Genomic DNA, 25,489 nt, shown 5'->3' with positions numbered 1-25,489 from the left:
TGTGATGCAGGTCAGTACGTATAAATTTGGTTCATATATTTTTATTTGATTTTTTTATGAATTACGTTGGTATTTGTCTGATTGTGAAATGCAGGCCAGTACGTATAAATATTTGGTTCATATATTTAAAACTCAATATGCAACTTCATTGTGCACGTAACGTAATCCTAAATTTAATGGCAATGCTTTCCCTTGAGAGATGGTTTACGTTCTAACAAGGACCATTTACGAAATTACACCAACTGGTGATATTTAGCAAAATCAAAATATCACTCTCTTTTATAATAGTTTTTAAAAAATGCAAAAACTTGTGTGAGACGGTCTCACAGGTCGTATTTGTGAGACGGATCTTTTATTTGGATTATCAATGAAAAAGGATTACTTTTTATGCTAAGAATATTACTTTTTATTATGAATATAGGTAGAGTTGATCCGTCTAACATATTATAATCCGTGAGACGGTGTCGCATGACACTCACCCAAAAATATCTCAATCTGGTCAGTCGGAATTATTTATTTTGGGATAATAATAATAATAATGCGTTGCTTAAACGTACACGTATCCGATTCCCAAGTTTGGTATACCTTCTCTCTATATGTAGTTGACCTTTCCCTTGATCTGCGCATTCGAGATATTTCTTCATGGCTTCACGCTTCGCGCACCTCTTGTTGGCTGCTACACTCGTCCCGGCGTTGTTTTCGTTTATCCTCGCCGGCGGTGATGACATCCACGGGAGTGGCGACGACCTGCTGATCCGTCAAGTCGTAGATCACGGCAACGACGGTGAGAAAGAGCCGCTGGGCGCTGATCATCACTTCGAGCTCTTCAAGAGGAAGTTCGGCAAGAAATATGCAACACAGGAGGAGCACGATCACAGGTTTTCCGTGTTTAAGGCTAATATGCGCCGGGCGAGGCGCCATCAGAAGCTCGACCCTTCCGCGGAGCACGGCGTCACTGTGTTCTCGGATCTTACTCGCTCTGAGTTCCGCAGTCAGTTACTTGGCGTGAATCGGAGACTTCGTCTCCCTGTTGACGCTCGCAAGGCTGAGATACTGCCCACGAACGACCTTCCGACTGATTTTGATTGGAGAGATCAAGGTGCCGTCACGCCGGTTAAAAATCAGGTACATATCAATTTTTTTTTTAAATTGATGGAACATGATGTGTTGAATACTTGAATTATTTGTTCATCTGCGAGAATTTACATATCTTCCTTGCCTATTCAACATTGGAGTATACTGTTTAGGGAACATTTTTGCAGTTGTGTTCACTGGAGCTTACTGGAAAATAGTATCAATTTTTTTCGAATCTTATTTTCACCAAAGCAAATTTATGTTATAATGAAGAGAAATTATGTAATCATTTCGTTGTATCCCGTTATTTTTTGTAGCTTTAGATTCTTTTGGTAATATTCGATCGGTTTTATGATTGCTATAGCTCTGGTAAAAATGATGGAACGCAAGTGAATATTCCATTGGATTGCTGATATCATTTTTGGGGAGAATTTGTATAATTTACATCTTGTGTATTATTAGGTATGCTCATTGTTTCCCACATATCTTACGTACTAGACATAATCATGGCATTGACATCAATTTACAGATTTACATGACTATCTTCAATTTTTTTTACGACTTTATGAGAATTTTTTTGATGTTGGCTTCTGAATTTTGTTTCTCAGTTTGGTAGTTGTAAGCATATGTATGGCACTGGTAATTTTGAATGGTGATATTTAGGGTACTTGTGGATCATGCTGGTCATTCAGTACAACAGGAGCATTAGAAGGTGCAAACTATCTGGCTACGGGGAAACTTGTGAGTCTTAGTGAACAACAGCTTGTTGATTGCGACCATGAGGTTCGAATCTCCATTATTACTATTTTATTTCATCATGTGATTGCTTTTTGGTATTGTCAAACAGTGCTGGTTAGTCTGGTATATTGTATTTTATGGTTTTGGTTCTCTCTTTTGACCTTGATGCTTGTATAACATAAAATTGATACCATACTCTTATTTTGTTATATTTCTAGTTAAATGTTGTAGAACATTAGGTTTTTTGTTAAGCTCATCGGACATAAACCTAAACATTGTACCTACTTATATCGAATTATGTTTTCAATGCAAAGGTTTGGGTTATTTTCTTTTGATATTCGGAAAATGTGGATTTGAAGTAGGTGGATAGATCATCAGTGGCATTATTTTAGACTGGAGGAAACATCCAATGATTGTTCGCTAAGAGGACTTATAACTTGAAGTTCCTCTGTAATGACCCGAATTCCTATTTTGAATGAAGTATTAATTAAGACATAATTAATGAGTTGTTAATTTAGTATTATTAAGGAATTGATAATTCGGGATTAAGCTGTTGGTATCCACCGAATTTTAAATGGATAACCCGACCTACTTCGGATTACATTATCTCGAGAAATCCAACTAGACCAATGAGATTCTGACACGTGGCAGATAAGATTGGTTCAGATTTTCTGAAATAGTCCGGATGCAGCTTATAAATGGAAGCCGATTCTTTTGTTTCCTTCACCGCATTCTTCAGAGAGAGTTCTAGTTGTACCTTAGGTTTTCTAGCCAGTTTCTAGGGCACTTTGGTGTCGGGAAGTTTCGGAGCTAGTGTCGACTCGAGGAGGGTCAGTGTACTGAGATCGAGACATCATCAGCGGGCTGACGACGGACGCAGGTATAATCCTAAATCCTTAGATAGTGATTTAAGGATCATAGGGAGATCTTTGTAGCATGTTTGATCTGGTTTGTTAGTGATTTCATTATGTTGGTATTGTCTAGGTTCAGAGCTTTCTGTCAGATTGTTTTAGTGAGGTACGTGATGTACTGACTGAGATATCCAAGCGTAGTATACACACTTATATGTTGCATATTTATCTGTTGCATGATACATGTTTTACTGTTTTGGCATATTATGCATGACATATCATGTTGAGCCTGATATCTTTTGAGATATACCTCGTTTGTTGGGGCCGCTCAGCCCTATTCTGTATTGTGGACGATGGGGCATCGAGAGCTACAGTGTCCGACGGGACCCGCGGGCTCTGATGACCTGGACATTGCAGGTCCACGTCTTGATGATGAGTGTGGGAGCCAAAACATGCCTAGGGCAGATCAGAGACTACACACTCAGGCGCCTCTAGACTGAGCATGAGATTCTTGACTTGATCCTTGATATCCGAGCATATTGTATTTTGCATGCATCATATCAGTTTGTATACTCGTACATACTCGTATTGGACGATTGTCGCTCACGTCCTTGTTTTCATCTTGGGCACCCCATTCCACGGGGCATGTCTTAGGTTGGACGGTTCGGACGACCAGGGCAGTGGCTAGAGCAGTTGGGTTTTCGGTGGTGATCCAGTGGAGGTTTTCTGTGGTTTATAGTTTTCTCGTTCAGGGTTATGTTTTGTATTTGTTATGGTTGTATTAATGTTTAAGACTGCTGTTATTGTTTTATTTTCATTTGGGTTGTAAGATGATTAAGTATTTGGTTTCCACTGTTTAATTGTTGGTATTAAGTTTAATGTTGCATGTTTATTAGTCTGTTTAGTAGTGGCTCGGGTAAGGGCGCTACATTTGGTGGTATCAGAGCATGCAAAGATTTTTGGGACATTAGTAATTCTGTTTTGAGGATTTAGAAGTTGATTCTAGTTTCCTTTCAGATGTCAGGAGATGGAAGCAATCACGGTAGTGTGGGACATGGCCGTTATGTCGACGATGAGGCTGGCCGAGAACATCGTCGTAGAGATCGTGACGGAAGGCGTCACCGAGATCATGATGAAAGGAGACGTAGGAACCGTGTCAACATTATGGATTTCATGAACATTGGACCTCCACCGTTTACCGGAGATTCATTTCAGGATTTTCTCAGATTGCCAAACCATTGACTCAACTGACCTGTAAGAATGTGCAGTTCGAATGGACTCATGATTGTGAAATAGTTTCAATGAACTGCGTCAATGTTTGACAACTGCACCAGTTTTAGCTCTGCCATCTGGATCAGGAGGGTACATTGTGTACACTGACGCATCACTTCAAGGACTTGGGTGCGTTTTAACTCAGAATGGTCATGTGATCGCATATGCATCCAGGCAGTTGAAGAAGCATGAAGAGAATTATCCAGTTCATGATCTGGTATTGGCAGCGATTGTGTTTGCTTTAAAGATTTGGCGACATTATCTCTACGGAGAGAGATTTGAGATTTTTACAGATCACAAGAGTTTGAAGTATATCTTGACTCAAGCAGAGTTGAATATGCGCCAAAGAAGATGGATGAATTTGTTAAAGGATTATGATTGCGAAATCAAGTATCATCCAGGATCAGCGAATCTTACAGCTGATGCTCTTAGTCGCAAGGTGAGATTATCTGCACTTCAGACAAGTTTCATATCAAGTGTAATCCAAGATTGTTGTTCTCTGGGATTTCACTTCCGTCATAAGAAAGGAATGTAACACATTCGAGTAACGAGCATTTTATCTGAACCGATGTTGTATGCCAAAATCAGAGAAGCTCAGTTTTCTGATCCGAAGGTGGAAAAGTTAGCAAGGTTAGCTAACGGAGACAACACATCTGGCTTTGCGTTCCAAACAGATGGAACCTTGTGTCTGTCCGGAAGAATCGTAGTTCAAGAAGATTCTAAATTGAGGGACGAGATTTTATCTCAAGTTCATAGGAGTAAGTTGAGTATCCCCCTGGAAGCATGAAAATGTATAAGGATTTGAAGACCAAGTTTTGGTGGAAAGGTATGAAGAGAAGTGTTTACCAGTTTGTAGCCAAGTGTTTGGTTTGTCAGCAAGTGAAAGCTGAGCATCGACGACCAGGAGGATTACTTCAGAATCTTTCTATTCCTGAGTGGAAGTGGGAGCATGTAACGATGGATGTTGTCACCCACTTGCCGTTGTCTTCTAAGAATTGTGATGCCATTTGGGTTGTTGTGGACCGACTGACTAAGTCAGCACATTTCATTCCGTATAGTCGGGAATATAGTTTCGATCGCATGGCAAGACTATACATCCAAGAGATTCTTAAATATCATGGTGTGCCAACAAGTATGGTCAGTGATAGAGATCCACGCTTTACCTCAAGGTTCTGGGGAAGTTTTCAAAAAGCGTTGGGAACGACATTGAGTCTGAGTACTGCCTATTATCCAGAGACCGATGGTCAGTCTGAGAGGACTATTCAGACACTCGAGGACATGTTGCGTGCTTGTGCTTTGGATTTTGGACCAGCATGGCATGATCATCTGCCGTTTGTGGAGTTTGCATATAACAATAGCTACCACAGTAGCATTGGTATGGCTCCGTTCGAAGCATTGTATGGTAGACGTTGTCGCACGCCATTGTTTTGGGACGAAGTAGGAGAACGACAAGTGCAAGGACCTGAATTAGTGCAACAAGCGATTGACGTAGTGGAATTGATTAAGAAGAAAATTAAAACTGCACAAGATCGTCAATCGAGTTATGCGAATACCAAGCGTAGACGTCTACAGTTTCAGTCAGGGGAAAAAGTTTTCCTTAAAGTTTCGCCGTTCCGCAGGGTGATGAGATTTGGACTCAAGAGAAAATTAGCCCCAAGATTCATCGGACTTTTTGAGATCTTGGAATGTGTTGGGAATTTGGCGTATCGATTGGCTTTACCGCCGTATCTGTCCAGCATTCATAATGTCTTTCATGTATCGTTGCTACGACGGTATGTAGCAGATGAGTCGCACGTTCTTAGTCCAACAGACGTTCAACTTGAAGAAGACTTGACTTATGTTGAGCAGCCGCTTTTAATCCTGGGTAGGAAAGAGAAAAAGCTCAGAAACAAGACCATTCCACTTGTTCTAGTGCAATGGCAACGCCGAGGTACTGCAGAAGCGACTTGGGAGTTAGAGAGTCGTATGCGCTCAGAGTATCCTCATTTGTTTTGAGTTGTATTTTATTCAGTTGTATTGTACTTCAGTTTTGATTTCGAGGACGAAATCTTTGTAAGGAGGGGAGGATGTAATGACCCGAATTCCTATTTTGAATGAAGTATTAATTAAGACATAATTAATGAGTTGTTAATTTAGTATTATTAAGGAATTGATAATTCGGGATTAAGCTATTGGTATCCACCGAATTTTAAATGGATAACCCGACCTACTTCGGATTACATTATCTCGAGAAATCCAACTAGACCAATGAGATTCTGACACGTGGCAGATAAGATTGGTTCAGATTTTCTGAAATAGTCCGGATGCAGCTTATAAATGGAAGCCGATTCTTTTGTTTCCTTCACCGCATTCTTCAGAGAGAGTTCTAGTTGTACCTTAGGTTTTCTAGCCAGTTTCTAGGGCACTTTGGTGTCGGGAAGTTTCGGAGCTAGTGTCGACTCGAGGAGGGTCGGTGTACTGAGATCGAGACATCATCAGCGGGCTGACGACGGACGCAGGTATAATCCTAAATCCTTAGATAGTGATTTAAGGATCATAGGGAGATCTTTGTAGCATGTTTGATTTGGTTTGTTAGTGATTTCATTATGTTGGTATTGTCTAGGTTAAGAGCTTTCTGTCATATTGTTTTAGTGAGGTACGTGATGTACTGACTGAGATATCCAAGCGTAGTATACACACTTGTATGCTGCATATTTACCTGTTGCATGATACATGTTTTACTGCTTTGGCATATTATGAATGACATATCATGTTGAGCCTGATATCTTTTGAGATATACCTCGTTTGTTGGGGCCGCTCAGCCCTATTCTGTATTGTGGACGATGGGGCATCGAGAGCTACAGTGTCCGACGGGACCCGCGGGCTCTGATGACCTGGACATTGCAGGTCCACGTCTTGATGATGAGTATGGGAGCCAAAACATGCCTAGGGCAGATCAGAGACTACACACTCAGGCGCCTCTAGACTGAGCATGAGATTCTTGACTTGATCCTTGATATCCGAGCATATTGCATTTTGCATGCATCATAGCAGTTTGTATACTCGTACATTCTCGTATTGGGCGATTGTCGCTCACGTCCTTGTTTTCATCTTGGGCACCCCATTCCACAGGGCATGTCTTAGGTTGGACAGTTCGGACGACCAGGGCAGTGGCTAGAGCAGTTGGGTTTTCGGTGGTGATCCAGTGGAGGTTTTCTGTGGTTTATAGTTTTCTCGTTCAGAGTTATGTTTTGTATTTGTTATGGTTGTATTAATGTTTAAAACTGCTGTTATTGTTTTATTTTCATTTGGGTTGTAAGATGATTAAGTATTTGGTTTCCGCTGTTTAATTGTTGGTATTAAGTTTAATGTTGCATGTTTATTAGTCTGTTTAGTAGTGGCTCGGGTAAGGGCGCTACATCAAAATCTGATTATTTCCCACTTGTTGCTTGTTTAGTATTGTTTGGTGCTTTAAATCAACATTTGTACCTGTCACTGCTCCTTAACCGAGCTTTTACTTTGCAGTGTGATCCAGAAGAACAAAATGCATGTGACTCTGGTTGTAATGGAGGATTGATGAATAGTGCATTAGAATACACACTTAAATCTGGAGGGCTCATGCGAGAAGATGACTACCCATACACTGGCACTGACCGTGGATCCTGCAAGTTTGACAAGAGCAAGATCGTTGCGAAGGTAGCTAACTTCAGTGTTGTGTCACTCGATGAGCAACAAATTGCTGCAAATCTGGTTAAGAATGGCCCTCTTGCTGGTATTTCTTTTATCCGTATCTAGTTTAGTTTGACATTATTGAGCACGAAGTAAGATATGATTCTGGAATAAGAGTTGTGAACTCTCTTTCGCCTATAGGTTTAAAAAAAATATCTAGTTTGCCTATTACTTTTTTATGGAGACCAGATTTCATAGAAAACTGAAGCCTCTTTACTGTCCGTATTAAATGATTACCTTCGTTTATGGAGACCAGATTTCTAGCTGAGAATTTTTTCCTTGTGATAACACTTGTATATCTCGAATGCAGTGGCTATCAATGCAGCTTTCATGCAGACTTACATTAGGGGAGTGTCATGCCCGCTAATATGCTCAAAGAGGATTGATCACGGTGTGTTGTTGGTTGGATACGGTGCAGCCGGATACGCACCAATTCGATTCAAGGAGAAACCATATTGGATCATCAAGAACTCTTGGGGAGCACATTGGGGAGAAAAGGGTTATTATAAAATCTGTCAAGGACGCGATATTTGTGGAGTGGATTCTTTGGTTTCTACTGTTGCAGCTGTTAACATTTAGTAACATCTCACAGTTGGATTTGAATCGCTGGTTGCTCCTTAGTTCTGTACATAAAGTAAGCGACTGTATTTTAAGAAGAATCGCTCGGCCCATGCCAAAAACTTATTTATCTGTGTAATTGTGCGTGCCAAAATCTCCATGTGAAAACGCTTTTGAATTTAGAAGACTAAGAAAAAATGTCGTGACATATGACACAAATTATTCTCTCTCTATGATATTAGCTTTATATTCTGCTTACTCTATCTCTTTATGTATGCTCTTTAAAAGGGTTCGACTAATGTTTTTCTCTATTCTAGTTGTTGTCCATTCATTTCCATCAAGTGAAAAAATAGTCCAAATCTCAAAAACGTCGGGTCTGCTCCAATGACGGTGACGATGTAGGGTGATTATGAGAACCATATATGTTATTAAAGAATTAGATTAGATAGAGATACATAACCTAATTTTAAATATCCCCAACTACCAGAGCATCCGGATTTCCTACAGCATTGTCTCCTGTGTTCTTATCCGCTCATCACTTAAAACAGAACTAGCACGCTACTCGACAGAAAAAATTACAATTTGAAAATAGCATGAAGCCTTTCCCCTCCATTCACTGCTAGGTGTAACTCGAATTGACGGCACCTGCGAAATCCTCAAAAGTGCCAGAATGGACGACTTAATACAGCTCGTGGCCGGTAAAACAGTAGCGTAAGGTGCGATGGATTTTCTTCCGACCATTCCAGTTACTCGCCAGACGTGTGGCCATACAATTGAACTTCACATGCTTTACACACCAATTTTACCTCGCTATTCTATTACACTCTCTTTACACTGTCACCATGAACAGCTACAAATCCTTCGGTTGAAAGAGTGGCAAGTGCGTTTCGAAGCTGATAAAACATAAATGGCATACTTCAAAACGTTTCTTTATTCACATGCACCAAACAAGAATCCAAACGTTTGCAATTTATGCACTGGAATGTTAAGAGGTCTTACATCGTTCAAGTGGACTTCACCAGGATTCTGTTTTTTCAGTTCCTCAAGCAACTGAAATTTATATATATAAGTCCAATCAGCTTGCAGATATTTCATGCACGAGACGACTAACATTGTGTACAAACTTTACATACCTCCAACAACCGAGTTGATGGGCCCCCAAGCTGCATCTTTTCCATTATTATGTTGCGGGTGGTTGAAACCAAGTTTTCCCTTCTCATCCTTTCGCTTGCTGAAACCCCAGTTGTGATGAGATCCATGTCAATGGTTCCTGTCAAAACAGTAAGCATGTTTCAGCCTATTATACTCGGTGGATGTGGTCAGCAAAGGATAGCCACGCTTGTATAACAGCCAGCTGTGATAAAGCGTCCTCTTTTTTGCTGTATTTCTTGGCAACGGTGGCACATATACCTCTGATACAGGAAAAAATTGCGGAGATTAAGGACGTACCAGTTGAATGGTCCGTTGCAGACTGTTGCATTGCTACTTCAAGAAGCCTAATTGCCTCAGTTACATCACCCTTTTCAACCTGAGAGCATGAGTTATCACAGTTAACCATGAAGTTTTTCAAATTCAAGTGTGGGGCACCAAGTATAGCTTAACCAACCCATTCAGAGAAACGAATGCGGGCCAAAGCCTCACTGAGGCGTATCAAACTTTCAAGTTGTCTTGGTGTTGCAGTAATAACCTGTGGAAGATGAAAAAATAGACATAAAACGCCATGATCACCACCAACTAAACATATAAACGAACCATCAATATCTATCAAGCAAAAAGTATCCTTCAAAATACAATTGTAGCATTACATGAGTTCATAACAATAACAATAGTACGAAATGTGAGACCACGATAATGCATTTGACTTTACAAAACTTATGAACAACTAAATGAGACTTGTAGAACGATAATGCATTTGACTAGCAGTAAATTAGAGACATAAAGTAATAGGTAATTCTTAAAATAGCAATTTTGCACATTTTGTATATAGGATTGTCGTAGGGGTCAGAGCATCTTGCATTCTTCAATAAGTGAGTGTAAGAGGAAGGCAAGTGAATGAGTAGGTCCACCTAAATACAATTAGTTCAATCCCTCCAGGGAAATCCTTTCCCTCATTATAATTAAACTCAGAAGCCCTTGTTAGGAGAAAATCTTATGCTTTCGTCCATTTCCTTTCCCGTCTTCTCACAATATCATATAGTCTACTCTACCCATCAAAATTATCTGAAATACGTGCACCCACGATGGTTGATGAAATATAAATTTACTACCTTTTTGCTGCTTCCAGGGAAATTTCCTCTTCTTCTCATCTCCACATAGCCTCTCGTCAACTCCTCAGCTGCTTCATCAGATAACTTTGGATGTATATTCTTACGTGCATAGCTCACATAAGCAGTTAAAGTCGGCAGGTCAATGACATCCTGCTCCGAATTCTGGTAAAATTCGAAGTTGGCTCATATATCCATGAAAGTTCAAATAAATATAGATATTAGAGTAGAAAGGAAAGATCCGAACTTCAGGGTCTTCAAAGTGCAATGCCACTATGTGCTTCGCAAGGCGCCTATCTGTCAGTTCATCAGCCTTGTCGAGAATTAAATAGATCAAATCAAACCTGTATAATGGTTCAAGTCAGGATAAATAGTTAACTATTATTCAGTCAGGCAAGTCAGTCATTCAAGCAAATACCACCAACTAAACCAGGCATAATCAAAAAATTCAGTGCCATTGTGCATGTAAGTAGATTGATTGCGTGAAAATTAGGTCTTAAAATATAACAATCATTAAGAGAAAAGCAATAATATTGGAGTTATGCAAGTATGACCCAACAATCACTGCTCAACACCATCTGATAAAGTATGAAAATTAATACCTACAAAGTATTTACCTCGACAATAGTGTTGGAGGAAGGTGTATATTATCAATCACAGATAACCGAGGATTATAACGTGAACCAATGGGATTGGCACATGCCAGTACAGAAGTTCGTGCATTTAAAGAAGCAATAATCCCTGCCTTTGCAATCGAAACAGTTTGCTGCTCCATCACCTGATAAAAAATTTAGATTTAAAATACAAGAAAGTCAACGGAAAAGATTATGTAGAGTTATATCATGTGGTCAACTTTAAAACGAAATTACTTCAATAGCCTGATCATTGGCATGACATAGAAAATGTTTATGAATTTTACCTCATGTAACATGCTTCTTGCATTTTCGGACATTTTGTCAAACTCATCAATGCAACAGATGCCTCTATCACTCAGCACCAGGGCCCCACTCTCCAGGACCTACAGAGTTAATTTTCTGATAAGGTTTGTATTCTCAATGTGGCCATGAAGTATGAACTTAAAAATTCATAAAATCGCCTAGTTAACCTACAGTTTCACCAGTTTCAGGATCCTTTGTGACATAAGCTGTTAACCCCACCGCTGAGCTTCCTCTTCCACTGGTATAAATACCACGAGGAGATAGCTTGTGAATGTACTGGAGCAGCTGTGATTTGCTAGTTCCAGGATCACCCACCAGGAGTATGTTGATATCACCTCTGAAGCTAGCTCCAGATGGCATTTGCAATGCACTCCCACCAAAAAGCTAAGTATATGCCACTTGAACAATATAAATAATATAAAGAAATCAAAAAACTAATGATATCAGTATAGGATGCTAAATCACCTGACAAAGGAGGCCTTTCTTTACATCATCAAGCTCCCATATGTTTGGTGCCAAAGACCTTGTCAGCCTTTCATATATATATCAGGCTGTCTTGATAGCTCTTTTAATTGCTCCACCTAAAACACACTGAAGGAATATTATCCGAACAATGATCGCGGAGTTCCTATCACTGTTAATGATAATTTTTCGAAGTACCTTGTCTTCAAAATTAATAACAGGTTCTTTGTCTTTCCCAGTAACTCCATTTTCAGTTTCCATTGGATCCTCCACATCCACTCTTGATTTGTCAGTCTTCTTTACATGAAGACAGTCGATGTAAGTCTGAAAACAAGGGAAAAACACATGTCAAATCAAAATACCATTTCATGTCTAAGATAGTCATCTATGGACTAACCAACTTTGGTGTCTTTGGTGTGACATATCTTATCCACCATCAAAATCTAATAAATTTATAAAACTTTTTATTTATTTATATCATCAAAATTTTTAGTAACAAAAAAATGCAAAAATCAAAACACGCATACTTACCTTGAAAATTGACTTGACAGTCCTTTGTGTTTGACCGATTCTGACACTCATAGCCCTATAAATTCCAGTAACCTTACAGAAAAGCAGCATTTTAGATAAGAAAATAATAGAAGTTTATAGCTTGACTGCTTGAAAATGAAGCTTGTAATATCTTCAACACCAAGGTACTGTAAATTATCTGACCTCAACTCTGTCACCTGGCTTGCCAGCATCTACTAGCTTGTCGTGCATCAACAAACTCACTGTGTGAGGTGTCCCTCCCTCTGGGATGTCATCTGGTGTTTCTTGGAGTTTCACAACTTGCTTATCAGCAAACCTATAATGTATAATTTTCCATAGAAAAAAACAGTCAATGGTGTTCCATGATATTTAGAACAATAAAAAAGAAGTAGCAAGATAAAAAAAAAAAATCACCTGCATCTGTTGTGAACAAGAGTCATTGAGTTTCTTGAAAGACATTCTGGCTTACCACAAATAGTTGGTTCATTAATTCTTCCTGGCACCAGAAAGTTAGCAAGTTGATTACCAAAATTAGCTCGCAAAAATTTGATATGACATGTTGGGTGTAAAACTAGAAAGAGAATGATCCAACCAATCACCTCTATCAACAACTATAGGTTCGCAGCAGTAACCACAGACCAGACATCTAAACACCGCTTCCCTAATCTCTGGTATGATGGAACTACACCGAATAATCATTCCTTTCAAAGAAATCATCTTCTCAACATCTAATTAAAAAAAAAAGTAAGCAGTTTCATTCACCCCAGGGCTGGTGTGTAGACAAAATTTAATGGAGTGAGCTAAAAAATTTATTGAAGTTGACCAGATGGGTTGAGGTTTCTCATGGAAGTTGAGCTTAAAAGACTGAAAATTCTAGCTTGTATATGTTTCTCAAACAAAGGATTAATTCGGCTGACCATATCCATCAGCACGATATCAAAAATGGCTAAAACCTCGAGAGGGAATCTAATCATCTTAATATAAAGATCACTATCATAATCGAACACGTCATGCGCATCAACATCGAGTGAGTCGCCCTCGATTTCGATTACATGGTTTATAGCCATCATATACTTTCCCTCAAGCTGCTGAGGATTCTCCCTGAAATGCCGCAAAAACCTCAGAATCGCAGCATTAACGTCTTGAACACTGATGTTCGTGCCCCACACGTACATAGGCGGGGCGTCGTCTACGTCTGCGTCACCCGCCTCCGACGAGGGCTGCGCATCGTCAGGGGAAGATGGGGTGGCTGAACCTATGGGACCGGCGGCGGATCTCCTCCCTCGGCCACGGCGATTATTCACTCCTGAAGTAGGTGGAGTAGTGCCAGGGGTAGCGAAGCGGGAATCCGACTGTGACTGCGGCGGGGTGGTGTACAAGGAACGGCGGCCGCGCTTAGGAAGTCTGGGGTCTCCCGGGGATGAGAATGTGTTGCCAATCGGGCTTGTTTCCCAATCATCGGGTGAAGAAGGACCTGTAATTCGCCACAAAACCTGGTATCAATCAACTCGCCAAATGAATATTAGAAAACTGTAAATAAACAAATTACCGCCGTTGATGTTTTCTGGAGGAGAATCGGAAGCCATGATCTTCAACCCAACCCGCCAGAATTTGCGAAGACGTCGATTGTAGAGGGAAGTGGAACGGAGACGAATTGACGAAAAAGGGTTGGATTTGTTTGGCGGGAAAAAAAGTGATTTATGTTGGCGCCTGTTGTAGTGGGCTTTTTTCTGGGCTTTAACTGCATTGAACTTTGGACCCAAAAATAATAGTTCGGAAAATAATTTATAGATCAAAGCTTTTTTACAGATGAAACCCAATAAATTTATAACTTGATACACGTGACGAGCTTTATACACATTTATGTGAGTTTCTTTGAGATGTTGTCGTGTTCATTTTTTTATAGAGTACGTCTCTTGTAAGACGGTTTCACGAATATTTATCTGTGAGATGGGTCAACCCAGCAATATTCACAATAAAAAGTAATACTCTTAGCATAAAAAGTAATATTTTTCATGGATAATTCAAATAAGAGACATGTCTCACGAAATACGACCCGTGAGACCGTCTCACACAAGTTTTTGCTTTTTAAATATGGACGAAACACAGCCGGTGCTTACATAGTGTTTACGGTGGGTGTTCACTTTATTAAAAAGCCACACACACACACACAGATATATATGTGTGTGTGTGTGTGAAGTTGAAAGTTTAAATTAAAACTCGTTCGAATATTTTCCAACCAATTTGAGTGGATTTATATTGAGGATTTGAATTTCATCTCTACCATATCCAATTCTATTCAAAAGCAATATAATGATGTAATTAATTTGAGGTATATAAGATTATGAATTTCAAATCCATTCGAAAACGTGATGATTCCGATTCGGATAAATTTGGAAGGCAAAAACTTGTGTGAGACGGTATCACTGGTCGTATTTATGAGACGAATCTCTTATTTGAGTCATCCATGAAAAAGTACTACTTTTTATGCTAAGAGTATTACTTTTTATTGTGAACATGGGTAGGGTTGACCCGTTTCATAGATTAAGATCCGTGAGACTGTCTCACATGATACCCACTCAATTTGGAATGTTTCAATTTTAGCTCTTGTTGTTTTGGTTATGAAAAAACATGGTGGATGTGGATAATGTTAGCACTCAAATCCACAATTGAATTAGCCAAGTCTTAATTTCTTCAAGAATAATATCTCTGCAGGATTATCTAGTAGTGCTTATAAGTAACTATTTATTGGTCTCGTTGTTTTAAAAGATAGCCAGTGATCAAATACCTGTGTACAAAAATATTATAAAATTTAAAACAATTCTTTTTTAACATATTCCTTAAACATGTTCTGATGTTCATAAAAAATATTGAATATATATATATATATCTATCTATCTATCTATATATATATATATATATATATATATATATATATATATATATATATATATATATATATATATATATATATATATATATATATATTCATCGTACGTACCTGACGGGGGAATTTTTTTTAAGAAAAATGGATAATTTAATGTCAAAAGGGTTAAGTTGGAACTCGAAACAACGTGCTCAAATATAAAAGGGAAGAATAATTAAACATGGAACCTAATGGATGGGTATTACTGTTTGCTGGTATGGTAAAATGTTGGGAATCTAACTAAAACTGTACTGCCACACAAACAAATACATTGAACAGACCATTTTTTACCTAAAAATAAGTTCAAAAGTAACATTGCAAAATGTTAGTGCAATTGTATTATCAGAATGCTGCATTCAATGGTTTTTATTACTCTGATATATAATAGACCTCACATATGAAATAAACGTAGATGGTTAGATATATATTTATGACAAAAATTTGTGTGAGACGATATCACGGGTCGTATTTTGTGAGACATGTCTCTTATTTGAGTCATCCATGAAAAAATATTATTTTTTATATATGCTAAGCGTTTTATTTTTTATTGTGAATATCGTTATTATTGACCTATCTCACAGATAAAGATTCGTGAAACTGTCTCACAAGAGGCATACTCCATATTTATAATGGGCAAGTTAAACTCGACCTATCCGAATGTTAGACTTGAGCAGCAGGGGCGGAGCCAGAAATATGGCTCCGCCCGGGCTAAAATTTTTAACTCTATAATTTTGTAATATATTAAATTGATCTACCCGAATTAATATTATATTATTCCAAAATTATATAAAATTTACATATAATTTTTTTTAAAAAAAGCCCGGGTACATGAGCCTTTGGCTCCGCCCCTGTTATGAGCAGTGAGCCATGCATTGAACTCACCAACACAAGGCTACATAGAAGACTTCAAAACAACCCAATTAAATAGGAAACCTTCAACTAACTAGGGAGCTCGATGCAAACTGAGATTAGATAGCTAGCAAATACAAGTAAAATGAAAATTTACATTAATAATCTCGACAGATAAAAAAAAAAATATAACAATGGACAGTGGAGAGAATTCACTTTATTAAAGAAATGAGCATGCGAATTTAAAAAAAAAGTGGCTTGTTTGTTCACATTATTTTGAAATTGTTTTTCTGGAACACTCCAATTACCAAAAGAACTAACATGTTTTCTTAAAAAGCTAATATTTTATTCAGTGAAGAAGAGCTCCGGTGAATCATAACATTTTGCAATATTTTTATAAGAACCTCAGAGGGGAAAAAACCCTATTTCAATATGATATAAATCCGTATAGCCAGGAGACCGGGCTGCCCAGATTAGCTGGTACCCCAAGCTCGATATCCCCTCCCCATTTATGCAACGAAAATCCATATAGCTAGTAGTAGTACTACTCGAACTGAAAAAGAAAACCCAAGTAATTAAATCAATAGTAGAAAAAAATATTGCTTGTGCTTGTAAATATTTTAACCATTTAGGGGAGCCCAATTCATCGTTTTTAATTGTGTGTTTATTTGAGTTATGAAGAGCAGAGAATTAGAAGCAAGAGAAAGAGAAACGAGATCAGGTGGGTCATCATCAAGCTGCAGCAAATGCCAAGACTGTGGAAACCAAGCCAAGAAAGATTGCCCATACTCGAGGTGCAGAACTTGCTGCAAGAACCGTGGATTTCAGTGCCAAACCCACGTCAGAAGCACTTGGGTCCCCGTCTCACTCAGGCAAATTGAGCCGCAGATGTCCGCCTCCGCCGCAGCCGCTCATCAGCGTCATGGGGAGCACCATCTTCCACTCGGCCCAAACCCTAAAAGACACAGACAGATTCCAGCATTAGGTACTCTTTTTTATATTTATCTTTGTTTGATTTTGCAAGATTTGAACATATATAGATTCCAATATCCCATAAACACGCTGTAAACGATGGCACAACATATTTAGTCATGTTGCCTGCCTAGCTAGTTGCTTCAAACTGTAGCTCACAATTCAGAAACCCTAGTCAGCAGCAGCTTGATTTCTCTAGTTTAATTTTCTAACTAAAAACATATATACACATATATAATATTGAAGCACTTTTTTTATAATTTGTCTATCTATTATAATAGATTTTTTTGTTTTTTAAGAATATTTTAGTAGATTTTAAACTAGCTATAGCCCCTTAAACTTTGGCTTCTAAATTTATTGCGAAAGTACTTAAATATTTGTAGATATATTGCGAAAGTACTTAAATATAAGTTGACGAGTCCAACTTTTTGTCAGTTAATTTGATGTTTTTTCTTTATTTTTTTTATCATAACGAGGCGATGATGTTTTGTTTTAACGTGAATTTGAACACATGCTAATTTTTTCTCATTGGAAAATGCTTATGTAACTATGGTGGCACCTTTTCTAATTAATTAATATATATGCATCGCATGTGCCACATTATTAATATAATCTCTAGGACAAGAGATAGTGTTTCTTAATTCAATTGTAATTAAATTTCATATCCAATTTTATTCGATTAGGGTTACAAGAAGAAAATTTCCCGAGCGAAGTGAGTTTTCCAGCAGCGTTCCGCTGCGTTCACGTGAGATCAATGGACAATGTGGTGGATCAGTACGCATACCAGACATCCGTGAGAATCGGAGGGCACGTTTTCACTGGTATCTTATACGACCAAGGCCCCGAAAATGAGGGGGCTGGAAATTACGTCGTCGCCGGAGAAAGCTCCTCCGCCGGTTTATTACATCAGCCTACTATTGTTACATGCACTTCCGCAACTGCAACAGGTACAACCCGAGCAACATATAATACAAGTCATTTATGTGGCTTGAATTCTACTAGTACTAGTTCGCAGCTCTTTCATTACCCTAAGAGCTGAATATGTACAGTGATCATGACCTCTCTCTCAGTTAAAGGGTCAACATATATATCGAATAAAAAATTAATTAAGAGGCATTAATTAGAATTTAATTTTTCATAGAATTCCCTAATGTTACAAATAATTAATTGCATATTAATTTTTAAGATAGAATTTGCATGATTAATTTATGAAATATTAAAAAAAAATAATTGTTTGAGAATAAGAAGTAATTTATCATTTACGTGCAACTTTTTTCTACTCACGACCATTAAAATAATTATCGGAACATGCCAAACATTCTGTTCTTGTTCCGATTTTTATAATATATTTGATTGTGATTATAGAAATTAAATAATTAAAATCGTCCGTATGTGTAGATTACAATTAACGTGTGATGTTCTAAGCATGCAACTTTTTGTCCAGATTTTCCGTTTATTTGTAGTAAGGCAAATTATTAATTAATTTCTTGGGGTAAATAAAAAATTTAATATTTCTGACCATTAAGTCGTCATTTTTAATCGAAATATTTATTATTGTTTATTAAATAAAATTAAATTAGTCGACATGATAATGGCAATCACTTCTTTTTGGGAGAAATTATAAGATATGTGTGTGTATAGAATGTACGATAATAATTTAATAATAAGTACGAGATTTTTAAAAATATATATATATAAAGTTGTTTATTATTCCAGAATATTAATATATAGGCATCTTTATTTATTTTTGGACGAAAGTGACCTTAAATAAAGCACATAATAATTATTATGATAAAGTCATTAAAACAATTTTTTATACAGTAATCTCACTATCAAAAGAAAAAAAGATTGATGCCCATTGGAATATATACTTCGTACTCGAGAAAAAAATGGCGAAATCACTTAAATTTAAGCAACAAAAGGAATCTTTTGTCCAATAATATTTCATTCTAACGAAAAAAAAAAAACCTTTAAATTTTTTTACGAGTAAGTCTTTTGTGAGACAGTCTCATGAATCTTTATAAGTGAGTTAAGTCAACCCTACCGATAATCAAATAAAAATTAATACTCTTAGCATAAAAAGTAATATTTTTCATGAATGACCCAAATAAGAGATCGTCTCACAAAATACAACCCGTGAGACCGTTTTACACAAGTTTTTGCATTTTTTTAGAGTTCGTCAAACGCATTAATTAATGCATATTGAAATATGGTTTAGTTTGATTGCAAATTTATTTTCTTAAGCAGAACATTTTAAGTGATTTAATTTCTTCAAAATCAATCGGTTCTATGTTCGAATAAGCTGATGAAGATAGTTTTTCTTCCCTTATTTTTGAAGATAAATTTATGGCAAAATCATATTTTGTGTCTTCTTTCTATTCACATACACCTCTTTAATTCATTAATTTTCACTAGCAAGTTTTGACGCACGTGATGAGTGTAATGTAAAAAAATATAGAAGTAAATGTTTTTCTTTTTTAAAAAAAATTAAGATAAGAGTTAAGATGAAAATAATTTTGTAAAATATGGAATTGAATTGTAAAATTGTCATTTTGGAATCATGAAATTTTTTTACCAACATACCCAAAGTTCGTTAATTAGTATAATTAAGAAGTTTAACTTTGATTAACAGTAAGTATAGATGTTTAATTAATTACATCAGGAATGACAAATTATACGTAATTAATCTAAATGGGAATGAGTCCATTAACATTTCTTGGGCAACCCCTTTAGTTTCACTTTATGCTTACAAAGGCATGCACGATATGCTCTTTTTCTTTCACTACTATATACCATATTATTAAGTAGAACCTCAGCATATTTAAAGAGTTATTTTAAATTTTTTTACTTAAAAAAAAAAAAAAACAGTTTTTGGTGTTTATGAACCGGAATTTTACTTCAGCTTCTGCTCGTTTTAAAATCTCAAAACAATTCTTACGCTGATTCTGATTTTCTTCAAAAAGTTATTGTGATATTTTGATAAATAAATGAAAACTATTCTACATTATTCACTCCAAAATTCTTGTCTACTGTAAAATTATCCTTCACATTCATTCAAATAAATAAAAAAGAAGATGTGTTATCTAAATATTATTATTTTTAATTAAAAAAACTAGTATGAGAATCATTTATTTATCAAAAATTATACCATAAAAAAATTTAGTTTTTCACTTATATTTTTGAATACTAACAACTCCTGATTTTTTTCACCTTTTCATAATCGAAAAATTTAGTCATTTCTAGAAAATATATATATATAATATTTTACACACACTTCCAATATATTAAAGACATGGTCAGGCTAACCAAATTTATCAGATCGGGCCAATTTTTTAATTGGGCTATCTAATTATTATGTGAACCCGATTAGATAATAATTGGGCTCCACATTTTCTTTAGATTCCATTAATATGATCTCCAGATTCTCCATATGGGCCTTCTTACATTGACTTTTCATCAATATGATCTCCGGATCATCCACTGGGCTCTAGACCCGGTATCCACTCACCGGAATTCGAATTATTTGAAAATTACGCTCCTCTGTTTGCTACTTTGGATTGAAATTTCGTGTTTTCTGCCACGATCTTTGTGCTAGGAGAAGCCAAGATTCGAATTCGAATCCCCGTGATAGCGAAATACACCACCTTTGTTGTAATTAAAAACAAATTGTCAAATCCCATGTACCAATCTTTCCCAGGAATTTTCTTGTTTAGTTTATTTCGTTTCATGCAGAGTTTGCTATAAATACACTCATTCTCGCAAAGAATGAAGATCGTGAACGTTGGGAAAGAAGCATCTGTTTTCGGATGAGGCAGCCTTTTGCAAAAAAATGCGAGGTTCGAGTTCATAACGTCAATAAGCATTTTGAAGATTTGCTGGATGACACAGTTCTCCTTTTGGTTATTTTATTTAATTTTGTAATAATTATTAATATCATTTAGTAACATTCCTTATTTTTTTGTTTGCTGATATATTAAGAAGGAAATTTAATTTTTCAGATATGCGATCAAATGTCAAAAGACTACAGACAGAAGAACGGGCACTACAACAAAAACTTCAATCAACAACACTCATACGACAACGGTTTTTATTAAAACCGTTGTCTTTTTTTTTTAACAACGGTTTTAACAAAAACCGTTGTCGTAGCCTAAAAAACCCCGCTTATAGACAACGGTTTTTTCAAAACCGTTTTTTTGGGCTACAACAACGTTTTTTCAAAAACCGTTGTCTTTCGGATGGTTTTTTAACTACGACAACGGTTTTTTAAAACGTTGTCGTTTCTTAGTGTTTTATTTGGTTAAAGACAACGGTTTTTGAAAACACGTTGTCGTAGTTTCTAATTTTTTTAAAAAATTTGGTAAAACTTTAGCGACGGGTTTAGAAATACCGTCGCCAAAATTTAAATTTCGCGACGGTTTTAAATACCCGTCGGTAAATTGAGCGACAGTTCCCCCCAGTTCGTCGCTACATTTAGCAGCTTGTTTCAGACCGTCGCCGATTTACTTTAGCAACGGCTTATGCTTCAACCGTCGCTAATAGCAACGGGTTTACTATACCGTCACACAAATGTCTATAAATATTCGCGTTATAATTCATTTTTCTTCACACCTCTAAGTCATTTCCTTAGTTTAACTTCTCAAATTTTTTATTCTTCCACGTTTTCTCTACGATTTTTCTTAAACTTAAATTTGAAGTTGCGATTTTTCTTAGACTTAAATTTGAAGTTAAAGATTATAAATATATTAATTTAGTAAGATTGTTAGTTTATTTTGTTAGGTTTATCGAATTATAACCGTAATTTTTTTTTTTATTTTACGAAAACAAATAGCGACGGAAATCATAAAATCACCGTGGCTAAATAGCGACGGGCATCATATTACAAATCGTCGTTAATGGGCGACGGACATATAAAACCGTCGCTAATAGCGACAGAATAGTTTATGCAAACCATCGCCAAGTTTTTGTTTCACATCGGATTTTCAATGCTACGACAACGGTGTTTCACCGTCGTCTTTAGACGTCTATGACAACGGTTTTTCACCGTTGTCTTTGAGTGCATTCTTTTAACCACAGTGCCTTTAACAACGGTTTTACAAGACCTACGACAACAGTTTTTCACCGTCGTCTTTGATGTCTACGACAACGGTTTTTCACCGTTGTTGTTGTCCTGACTTTTAACAACACTGCTTACAACATCAGTTTTTCACCCTAAAAGACAACGGATAAAATCCGTTGTCATTTAGCGTTTTTCTTGTAGTGGGGGAAGCAATATTTCTTGATATATTGATGAGTTGTTTATCCGTTGTCATTTAGCGTTTTTCTTGTAGTGGGGGAAGCAATATTTCTTGATATATTGATGAGTTGAGACGTTATGTATGTTTATCAAGTAAATAACTTTTTCTTGTTTTAAATCTTTTTGATAGAAAAACAATTCAGACGACGTCTCACTTTTAGTGTACTCCTTAACTTACGACATTGTCATTTGTTATCATTTATATTTAGTCAGACGTATTAGTAACATTGAACTCATTCTTTTCTTTCTATGCACCAATGATAAAAAAAAAGGTATTTTTCCTGAAATCAAAACTATTTTCATCACCCCACATGAAAATGGCAGATTACCCTCCATGTATTTTCATTATTTCTTACTTTTCCTTTTTAAAAAAACTTTCCTCTTTTGTATATGGTTGGGACGCGCAAACGAAGAACTTGATGAATTTTAGTAGGTTCGAGGTCATTGAATTTGGAGTTGAATCTTAAATACATTGAACAAAAACTTGTATAAAACGATATCACGGATTGTATTTTGTTAGACGGATATCTTATTTGAGTCATCAATGAAAAAAATATTACTTTTTATGTTAAAAGTATTACTTTTTATTGCGAATATCGGTAAGACTGACTCATCTCACAGATAAAGATTTGTGAGACCGTCGCACAAGAGACCTACTCAATAAATAAATAAAAACAAAAAAATTTAAAAAATAGTATATGATTTTTCTAAAAACCGATGCTTCTGCTCCCCCAGTCACGCTCAATAGCCCCTTCCACAATTTTGAAGATCGCCACTACCTTATATCTTGTAATAAGTGTGGGCCTATTTGTTAAATATGGACGATTCGTGTCTCAATTAACTTGCAAAAAAATAGCAAACATACGTTAATTATATCAGCAGTCACATTAAATGACGATGTCAAGTAAAAAAACGAAGTTATTTTCCAAAATAATCTATATTTACAACATGGCGAGGAATTACAGAGTAAGGGCCCAAAAGCTTACACGATTGATTATTTACGTGAAGGAGGAAAAATATGAATGGTTTATCCAGAGGAGATTTCTTGGTTTTGGGCGGTTGTCTCATATGCTCATTTTTAGCTGTCCAAAGTTCACCAAATCAATAGCAGAGTTAAAACGCGGAATCACTGTTTTTTGCCTTCCCGAGTAGTACGTCTTTAGCTTCGTTTATTTTAGAAGCAAGGTAATGGCTACCACCTGCATCAGGATGGTTTGCTACCATCACTCGCCTGTGTGCTTCCTTTATCTTATCGGGCGGGGTGCTTTCCCTGATCAAGGTAATCCAATCATTTGATACAATGACAGATCATAAACAAAACATAATTTCCAAGTTTCAAGAAATTTGGATGGGGCTATACTAACAGAATGTAGCAGTTTCATATCAACGAAGCAAATCTAAAACATGCCAAAAACATTCAAGTATCCATGGTCAAAAGATTCAAATGCCATTGCCTTTTACAGATTTCTCGATAACCAAGTATCCACTATTCGGTCAACTTGTGCTGAAATTTCAAAATTTGCGTTTATGCATACAATCCTAGATGTAAATCTTGTTATACGTGAATTGGCTAAGGCCACATGAACCCTAGATAAAAAATTTCCAGTCCCGCACTTGGATTAAAGTGATTCAAACTCATTTCTCTCTGCACTTTGCACACATGCACGCATGCTTGTGCACTTTATAATTTTTTAATAATTATAAGAATTTCAATAAAACCAATATTTTGTGACTACAAACAGTAATATAATCTGCCCCGTAGAAAGGAAACATAGAAAAAAGAATCAAACAACGTACGATTAACAATACCATTAACATATGTTGCGTAAAGAAGGTGGTTTGAACTCACCTAACACCAAGAATTAGAGCAGCCTCCCTCCTAGTCATTTTAGGCTGGAAACCACCTTCATAAAATTTACGAAGTCTAGCGTTAGGTGGTCTTGCTTTAAATGCCTGCCAGGCCTGAATGCCATATCTACCAGCATAAGCAGCAGCAGCAATTGCAAGTCCTGCAATCAAAGGCGTGGTCTGTTGCAAATTTCATATTTGAATTTCCCAACAATAGGAATAAACAAATCATCAGCAAATAACTCAGGAAGCAACAATCACTAAAAGGAGCAATTAGCGATGAATGAGATCATTATCAGTGTTCTAAAAGTCGGACCAGGCAACCACCCGACCACACAAAAAAAAATCTCTTTTTTTTTGTTTGGGTTTTAATAAACCAGAGATGAAAACAATCCACTTCAGTTCAAATTGCTTCACGTATACCTAGCTTAATCATCTGATCATAACATCCGAAAAAAAGGCAAAAGATACTGAGTTCATAATTTTAGGGCCTTTGGTTGCCTTCTCTGGTAAAAGCATCGGTAACCGGCAATCGTCAAGTCGCCAACTTTAGTAATTAAGAAAAATACGAAAACAAATCAACGAGCACTGAAAAACAATTCACACAGTGCAACGTACGATGAAAGAAAGGGGTGCAGGGCACTCACCATTATTGGTTTCAGTACAACTTAAGGATCCGATAAACGATAATTGGCCTCGCGAATTTTCTCGATAATCCTTCTATATATATAACAGTATCGGACACTTTTCTTCGCTCTTCCAGAATTGGGGTTTGTGATTAAATTTTTTTTTTTTAAAAAAAATTCTCAATCTCGTTCCGTCTAGAAAATGAACGGCTGAGTGGGAAAATAACAAGTATAAATTAAAAAATATATAAAGAATAATATTGTATTTTTTAGTCATAATTTGTGATAAATAATTAATTATTTTATTTATAGTATAATAAATAATCAATACACAAAATTGTAACACAAAAATTTCAGAGTTGGATTATTAAACAATTCAAACTTTTATCAACCCTACAAAATGTAGCCTAGAAAACTATAGAAGAATGTAAACGCGGAGTAAATAAGAACTTAAAAATGATAACTAATTTTTTTACTTAAAAATGCAATAAATAAATTTAAAAAGAAATTAAACTTGAGAAGTCTGAGAAATAAATGCTAGTTATTATTAATTTTTATTTGAGTGTAACACTGCAACCT

General features: G+C 36.5%; 2 protein-coding genes, 1 long non-coding RNA gene and 1 pseudogene across 4 annotated transcripts; 1 reads left to right on the top strand and 3 right to left on the bottom strand.

Annotated features, from left to right (window-relative positions):
- Positions 1-566: 566 nt before the first annotated feature.
- Positions 567-8,459, top strand: LOC140823780 (cysteine protease RD19A-like). The gene is made up of 4 exons (XM_073185287.1): positions 567-1,125; positions 1,738-1,857; positions 7,440-7,686; positions 7,954-8,459. The coding sequence occupies exons 1-4, from the start codon at positions 643-645 to the stop codon at positions 8,220-8,222; spliced, it is 1,119 nt and encodes a 372-aa protein (XP_073041388.1). The 5' UTR covers positions 567-642; the 3' UTR covers positions 8,223-8,459.
- LOC140823781 (uncharacterized) lies at positions 1,937-7,552 on the bottom strand. The gene is made up of 2 exons (XR_012116283.1): positions 7,334-7,552; positions 1,937-2,258 (listed from the first exon to the last, which is right to left on the bottom strand). It is a non-coding gene; the product is annotated as an uncharacterized lncRNA (long non-coding RNA).
- Positions 8,460-8,740: 281 nt separating the features above from the next.
- Positions 8,741-14,066, bottom strand: LOC140823779 (DNA replication licensing factor MCM4-like; annotated as a pseudogene).
- A 9,223-nt stretch (positions 14,067-23,289) lies between these two features.
- On the bottom strand, positions 23,290-25,097 carry LOC140823778 (mitochondrial import inner membrane translocase subunit TIM14-1-like). Of its 2 annotated transcripts, none has more exons than XM_073185285.1 (3): positions 24,932-25,097; positions 24,286-24,464; positions 23,290-23,706 (listed from the first exon to the last, which is right to left on the bottom strand). In XM_073185285.1, exons 1-3 carry the CDS (start codon positions 24,932-24,934, stop codon positions 23,550-23,552), a joined length of 339 nt encoding a protein of 112 aa, XP_073041386.1. In that variant the 5' UTR covers positions 24,935-25,097; the 3' UTR covers positions 23,290-23,549. The 2 variants fall into 2 exon arrangements, with proteins under 2 accessions (XP_073041386.1, XP_073041387.1); XM_073185286.1 differs by lacking the exon at positions 24,932-25,097 and adding an exon at positions 24,708-24,884 and having other exon boundaries at positions 24,286-24,445.
- Between the last annotated feature and the right edge of the window lie 392 nt (positions 25,098-25,489).

The sequence above is a fragment of the Primulina eburnea genome, chromosome 2, assembly GCF_022965805.1.
Source record: "Primulina eburnea isolate SZY01 chromosome 2, ASM2296580v1, whole genome shotgun sequence".
In the NCBI taxonomy this organism is placed as follows: Eukaryota; Viridiplantae; Streptophyta; class Magnoliopsida; order Lamiales; family Gesneriaceae; genus Primulina; species Primulina eburnea.
This window is presented reverse-complemented; position numbering and strand designations above follow the sequence as displayed.